The sequence below is a fragment of the Gossypium hirsutum genome, chromosome A04 (genome assembly GCF_007990345.1).
Source record: "Gossypium hirsutum isolate 1008001.06 chromosome A04, Gossypium_hirsutum_v2.1, whole genome shotgun sequence".
Taxonomy (NCBI): Eukaryota; Viridiplantae; Streptophyta; class Magnoliopsida; order Malvales; family Malvaceae; genus Gossypium; species Gossypium hirsutum.
The window spans coordinates 75,029,781-75,037,433 of NC_053427.1; the positions used below are offsets into that span (position 1 = coordinate 75,029,781).

General features: G+C 36.0%; 2 protein-coding genes across 2 annotated transcripts; one reads left to right on the top strand and one right to left on the bottom strand.

The window, feature by feature from the left end:
• The first annotated feature begins 165 nt into the window (after nt 1-165).
• LOC107948845 (phosphatidylinositol:ceramide inositolphosphotransferase 1) lies at nt 166-4,060 on the top strand. Its single transcript, XM_016883493.2, has 12 exons — nt 166-649; nt 737-826; nt 1,169-1,255; nt 1,357-1,425; nt 1,571-1,651; nt 2,247-2,318; nt 2,495-2,555; nt 2,658-2,760; nt 3,054-3,149; nt 3,227-3,273; nt 3,390-3,517; nt 3,616-4,060. Exons 1-12 carry the CDS (start codon nt 617-619, stop codon nt 3,694-3,696), a joined length of 948 nt encoding a protein of 315 aa, XP_016738982.1. The 5' UTR covers nt 166-616; the 3' UTR covers nt 3,697-4,060.
• Nucleotides 4,061-4,835: 775 nt separating this feature from the next.
• Nucleotides 4,836-7,329, bottom strand: LOC107948846 (uncharacterized). The gene is made up of 2 exons (XM_016883495.2): nt 6,250-7,329; nt 4,836-5,677 (listed from the first exon to the last, which is right to left on the bottom strand). Exons 1-2 carry the CDS (start codon nt 6,666-6,668, stop codon nt 5,443-5,445), a joined length of 654 nt encoding a protein of 217 aa, XP_016738984.1. The 5' UTR covers nt 6,669-7,329; the 3' UTR covers nt 4,836-5,442.
• Between the last annotated feature and the right edge of the window lie 324 nt (nt 7,330-7,653).

The window sequence follows — 7,653 nt, forward strand, 5'->3', positions numbered from 1 at the left end:
TCCCATCAATACACACTTTGTTTTAATTACAAATTTTAAAATTTCAGTTAAGTGAATCTAAAATCAAAGGGAAATTCTGGAAAGTGGAGACGGCCGTGAATATCTCACCCACCACCGGAAGGGCATTTAAGTAAACAAACAAATAAATTGAAATGTTGACAAAATATAAAAATATAGTTGCGGCGAAGTTTCTTTTTATCATTCCTTTTAAATTAATTTTCACAAATTTGAACACTCGGTTCATTTATATTGAAGCCGAACAAGTCTTTTATTTCAACCTTTTTCTCTATTTTCATTTTCTTTCTCTTCCTTGGTTCCCCATCCTCATCCTGGATCGCCAGTCTTTGATCCCTCGAAGAATCGATTAATCGGCGGCGGCGGCGGGGTTTACACTTGTGCTGGATTTGAAGTTGGTTTTTGTTGGTGGAAAACAAAAGGGAGAAACATTAATAAAATTTGCTAACTTTTATTCATATTTTTTAAAATTTTGGGGAGGTTAAGGTTTTTGTTAAAAAGGGGATTTGCACAAAAATTGAGCGGTTTTGAATTTTAGAGATGTTGACCTTAACCGGTGGGCTTTGAACTACCATGGAACTGGTTGTTACATGACATCAAGATGACGCTTTACATTGGTCGCGAAGCTTCAAAGGTTCCCCCCCCTCTTTATGTTCTTTGTATTGGGGAATGGAAATTATAAGGGATTTTGATTTGATTTGATTTGATTTTTTGTTTCTAGTTGTGGAAGAGAATTTGTGCAGAGACAACTACAGAGATCAACCTTCTTCTAGACAATTGGAAATACCTTCTTGCTGGTCTAATTTTTCAGGTTTCATTTCTATTTTCAATCTATTTGTTTGAGTTTGAATAATTCCCAAAGTTGATTGATTTCTTTCTCTTACCAATTTTTGCATTTTAAGTAGTAAATGGGGGAGTGGAAAAGCTAGCATCTTTTCTAAAAAAACAGAGCTGCTTGTTTTGATTTTTTTTTTAAAAGTAAGATCTGGTTAACTATAACCGGGAGAAATAAGACAAATCTATATCATGGTTCATACAGATTATATTGCATATTGTTTGAGCTTTAGTATATGCTACATTTTTCATTGCTTCTCTCGAAGTTTTGGATCATCTTAGAAGGATGTGGGTCTAAAATATGGCTTTGTCCCTGCAGTATATTCATGGTCTAGCTGCCCGAGGAGTTCATTATTTACACCGGCCAGGGCCAACACTTCAGGATCTTGGTTTTTTCATTCTTCCAGTAAGAACAACTTTCTTTTGATTTTGCTCTTTGTTTGTCTCTATTATATGTCAGTTATTTGGTGAAATGTCTTCTTATATTTAATTTTCTTTTATATTTAGGAGCTTGGGCAAGATAAAGGCTATATCAGTGAGACAGTGTTCACCTGTGTCTTTTTATCATTTCTATTGGTAAAGTTATTCTGATGTTGTTGGCTTTTCTTCCTTTACTTCTCTATTTATTTCATTAGTTGTGTTCAGTTCTCACTTTTCTAGTGGACGAAATTGCAGTCCTTTTATTTCTCCGCTTCTAACATGTGAGTTGCTCTATTTGCAGTGGACTTTCCATCCTTTCATCTTCAAGACCAAAAAGATCTACACAGTTCTTGTTTGGTGCAGGGTGCTAGCATTTTTAGTTGTAAGTACACCCAGTTTATGGCCTTGTTGTAGGACTAGTTATTAGGTTCTTCCTTCTGTCGAAGTATGCCATGTATGTCACTGTGGTTAGTGAGAATCATTCGATTCTCATATTGAATATTAGATTGCTTGTCCTTTTTCTCTGCCTGGTAATTATTGAAATGCTAATTAAATTTTATAGGCTCATCCAACTTTTCTCCAATCTCAGTAATGACTACTGAGCTCATTTTAGCTAAAGTAAGATGTCAATTATAAAATAGCAGATATTACCCCTCCCCCTGCCAATATATATTTTATTAATCAAATGAGTCCTTCAATTTGAAGTACCGTTTTCATCAATAACCTGTCCAATGAAACTGAATTCAATGCTTAAGTTGTTCAACTACCTTTATTAATACTTTTTATTAAGTTGTTCAAATGAGTCCATCAATTTGAAGTGCCATTTTCATCAATAACCTGTCCAATGAAACTGAATTCAATGCTTAAGTAGTTCAACAACCTTTATTAATACAATGAGTCTTGATAAATGATGAAACCTTAAGCCTTAGTTTTTTGCTTACAGTTTTTTTGTTTTTTTGTCTATTTTTGTGCTACAGGCTTCTCAGATTCTCCGAATCATTACATTCTATTCTACTCAGCTTCCTGGTCCTAATTATCACTGCCGAGAGGTATAGTCTTGAACTTATGTCTGTACTTGCTTTCGACTTTATGAGAACACTGTGAAATGGTTATTGTTATTGTTATTGTTATTATTATTGTTGTTGTTGTTATTGTTGTTGTTATTTTGCATTGTACATTTGTTTGCTTGGTTAAGAACATTTTAGTAAATAACCTCTTTTTGTAGGGTTCAAAGCTTGCCAGGTTGCCGAAACCGGAGAGTGTGCTAGAAGTCCTCTTAATTAATTGTATGTATTCTTATTTTATTTAAAATTTAATTAATTGCCTTTAATTATATAGATATGTTTCTTAATAACTATTTTGGCTCATTTACTTTGTTGATTTTTCAGTTCCTCGAGGTGTAATATATGGTTGTGGTGACTTGATTTTTTCATCACACATGATCTTCACCCTAGTCTTTGTGCTAACCTATCAGAAATATGGCACACGAAGGTAAAACACATGGCTTATTTGTTTCACTTATTTTTAGGCATTAGCCCCAATGATGTAGGGGAAAAAGATGAAAGAAATCCAATTCGGAACATCCTGAGATTATTATGTCGAGTACCATTCTTGTAACTTTTTCTGATTTGCAATTGCAAAATATTTGGATCAGACTGTATCATAAGTATGTTCTATTAGTTTCTTGTATACAGTCAATGGGGCAAAGAATTCTGGCTTATTATGTTATGTAAGTATCAGTGGACGAATATTTGGTTTTTTATGGTATTGCTGTCCAATTGCAGGTGCATAAAGCAGTTGGCTTGGTTGGTAGCTATCATCCAAAGTCTCTTGATTGTGGCATCCCGGAAACATTACACAGTTGATGTAGTTGTCGCATGGTATGAAATGCCCTTTTGGAATTTCCATTATTATTCTTTTTCCAATTTATTTTGACTTTAGTCGGATTTCACTGCAGGTATACTGTTAATTTAGTGGTATTCTTCATAGACAAGAAACTGCCAGGTTAGAAATTAGAATGCTTCGACTTTTGATTTTATCTAATTTGGTATAATCTATAAGTCTTCCAGTGACCGGGACATAACTTCATCAGTAGTTTTAACACCAAGATATTACTGCAGAATTGCCTGACAGAACCAGTGGAAATTTACCTCTGTTGCTACCATTAAGCACCAAGGACAAGGATAGTAAGACCAAAGAAGAGAACCAGAAGCTCTTGAATGGGAATTCTGTAGACCCTGCTGATTGGGTATAAATAATGATTTTATCTGTTAATTTTCCTCTTTGAATATCTTCATGGTGATATCCAATTTAGATTGGCATTTATGCTTTCTATTATTTGTTTAGAGGCGGAGAAGTGAAGTTAATGGCAAGACAATGGAAGATGCAAATGGACTCCATGCCGATACTGCAATGAATGGTGCGTAGATGATGGAAGCTGCCTGCTATTACTGTAATCGTGCTCTGCTCGGATCCATATGATCTTTTGATTAAAGGCTTAGCATCTTCCAATACTGGTAATTTGATTTGTATTCTTAAGAAAAACAGAAACTGAGTAGTGCACTTGTACATTGTGCTGTCCTTCCCTGTCTTTGCATAAAATCATCGGCCATCATCATGACCAGCATCAACATATATCATGGAATATTCCGAGTTCCTATTGCCAGTGCCTGTGTCATTCTCTTTCCCATGTCGAACGCTGAAATTGTGATTGTTGTCTCTCAATGCCGAAGGCCATTGAGATAAACCAGTTTTTTAAGGTTTTAAGTAACTATTAAATCTTTATGTTTCATCTCAAGACATTCCAGGTTTGACTCGAATCTTTAGGAGAACTGAAAACCAAACTTAAAATGGAAATTATAGTAGTAGACTTTTAGAAAACTCAGATTCCTGCAACTAAAATTGGACGAGCACATGACTACTTTTCATTCTTCACTGATGCATGTGATGGTTATGTAAAGCTAGTGCGTACTGTACCCAGGCATAGTAATGTGCGGGAAAAAAAAGTCTTCTTTTTTCCTGCAGTCAATCAAAGCCAGGCTGCTTCATCTTTCAGGCACAATAATGTTTAACTGCTGCACGTTTATCTTCAAAGGAATCCAATAATAGAGCAACGTGGCCATGTTGAAAAGAGTACAGATTCCAACATGGAGCCATTGCTCTGGAACATTCCCGGTTTAGTAATTGACAAATTGTGGGGAGATCATGTGGGTCTGAATGGAATGCACAAAGACGTTTTAATGTAATAATATAAGTACTTGAACGAACTGGTCAATAATAGGAAGCTGAGAGCTTAGAGAAGATGCTGCAAAATTCCATCATTGCTGCATGTTTGACCTCTGCCCCCCCCCTCCCCCCACAACCGGGTGGCCATGCTTATGCCGCCACCTATCGGACAGACTCCCTTGATTTTTATGATTTTGTTATCCTTTTCTCCTTGTTGGATGAGTGTGACCAGGGCCTGCTTAAACTGAAACGGGGACTGTTGTATTTTATGTGGTCATCTCATTTCTTGGGTCCATTTCTTGATTATAGGCTTCCATGTTAACTCAGCAGATAGCAACATATACTTGTAATCGGATATCGAATCCTTTTTTTTTTCCACGTTCAATTTTTATTGTGACGAGTCCACAAAAATGGCACTGGGAAAGACCTTTGTTTACAATTTTATACTTGGTTGTTTGCTACATTAATGTAATACCCTTTCCAAGTCGACCACTTGTGCATTAATGAGGCATACAGGGAGGGAAGTATTTTGATGGTTTAGAACAGCAGAAGATAAGAGACAAAAGAATCTTGTCTGTCGTATGTAAGTTAATTGATGGCGGGACCATGGTGTCATCAAACAACCGTCTATGCCAGACACTGCTTTGTCTTACTTGAATGAAAAGGCCAAATGCGTTTTCTTGAGTGTCCCCACTGCTTTAATATCAATCTCCTTTTGCTTGTTTAAGCTTAAGGGTGGAAAGTGACGCCCACGAAACGTTCCAACAAAGATAATACCAATTTGGAAGTCAATAGAAGCAAAAAAAAAAAAAAAAAAACCGAATAGTTGTACAGGTTTTCAAATTTTTATTTTTAATATATTGGGTATATTGAACTCTCTAAGACTATATTATTATTCATCTCCGTTTCATTCGTTCGATTTTGTTCAAGAACATGTGGTACCGAATTTTAGGATGATGGCATATTGAAGTGAAAGAGCCATGATATCACAAATGCAAATACCATGCAAGCAAGGAGAAAATTGAGGATGCGGTGGCCATGCCAGAAACTTGGAGTGTCTGTATGAGCTGCTGGTCCTGGGACTGTAGCTGTTGTCGTGGAACTGTTGGTGTCGTTCGATTGATCGGTACCCTCGTTCACTCCAACTACATTGCGTGCAATAGAATGACAAATCTCGCAAGTCCTGAAACAATTAAGCAGACTTGAATTATCAATATCATCAATTATATATATAATGAAGCCATGTTCATCTGCCATGATAACAGTTTTATGCATAGTTATTGCATCAATAGTTGTTTCGACAAAACATTACATAAATCCGGACATGCATGAAGTGCAGAACATGCCAATGGCTAGAATAGAGAGCTACTTGCACCACTCATATAATGTCAATAATAGGGAACCATTAGTTAAAAAACTTCCAAAGTGGCATACCACCAAGCAATGATCATTAATCAAAGGGAATGCATCAAAAAAGGTCAAATCTTCACTTTCATACAATGATAGGAGATTCCTAAATCACAAAAAAACAAAGCACTTAGCAGCAAACAATTTGTCGGTTTAGTCTTAAAACATATCGTAGGAGAGTTTTTAAAGCTTTAAGCATTACTTTAATTTCTTCTCCATTAAGCAAATCAAATGCATTTTTCACCTTATCAAAATAACCAAAAATTTTAACTCTTCGTTCCCTTGAGTGGGTAGTTAATGTTATTAAGAAAGAGTAAATTCCAAGTCAATAGAAATGTTTTCACTTACTTATTTCCTCTGATCTTGAACCATGCCTCAGCGCAAAGTTTATGAGCAGCAGCAAGATCATCTTTACAAGAACAACCCAATTCAATAGAAACCCCGGATTCATGGCTGTTACTTTCCAAACCCAAATGACAAATTCTACAAACTTTCTCCACTTTGGCCAAATGCACCTTGATTTCAGCAACTCCTCCCTCAGTCTCCGCCTCCACTGAACAATCCGACACCCTCCTGGAATCCGAAGCGCCGCCGTCAATCTCTCCCTCGGCGAAGCTGTAATCGTCATAAGAACCACCTGCAGTTGAATAAAACTGAGAGTAGCATGAACCCTCGTCGGCTTCCGAGAAGCAGACGCTAGCCTCCCCGGAGCTGATGTCACTCCCGTCGCGGCGGTGAGTTCCTTGCTCTAAATCGATGTGGGACATCTCTAGAAAAGACCCAGAAGCTCAAAACTTGACAACTTTGGAGTTAAATTCGCTTATAATGTCTCAATAGTTTGAAGATGTAAACGCTTGGTAGGCTCAAAATTTCAAGCTTTGGATGGGGTTTTAACAAAACTAAGATAAAAAATGGGGATTTAAATAAGTTTCCATTTTAATATCTCACCCTTTAATTCGATAAACGTTTCAATAAGAAAGAAAACTTATAAAATGGAAACACCCAAAACAAAGGTGAAGAAGAAGGGAAGATTTAGAGAACATTCATGGCTCAATAAATAAAACCTAAGAAAAATGGTGAGGAAAGGGATAAGAGAGGAGTGATGGTCTGTTAGAAGTGTCGTTCAGACAGAGACAGAGACAGGCACTGCAAAAGAAGAACAGAAGCGTACAGTTAATGCACAGAAGAATTGAGGACTGAGAAGAGATTTGATATTTATTTTTTTTAATTATGAGAGTTAAAGGAAAAATAAGAAGAAACCAAGTTGAAAGAGGAAGTTTTGATGGTGGGTACTTTGGGATCTTTGTCTGAAGCAGATTCTGTACGTCCGATGGTATCATCAAGTTGTGATTTGTGAATCTTTAGATAATCGGACGTTTGATATTTCAAGTACCCATACTCCTTTGAATAACTCAATGAATTTTTTTGAGATTACCAAACAATTTCACGTTGGAAAACTAAATAGCCACTTTTTTGTCGTTTATGTTTTTTTTCTTTTATTTATTTTTTTCGTTTGGTTTAATATTTACTTTGTCCCTTTAACTTAAACATTTTTATCTAGTAAGTCTTTAATTATTTTGGACTTAGTGTCATGTAGTGCGGATTAAAATACTTGACAAATTTATAAAAAAGTCTAATGAAAGTCAATCGATTAAATTAGGCTCATTCGATCAATTTAAATGGGCTCGATTCGTGAAACATATGGAAAAGTTTATCTATTTAAAACCTTGAGTGAAACATCTTACCAAGGTA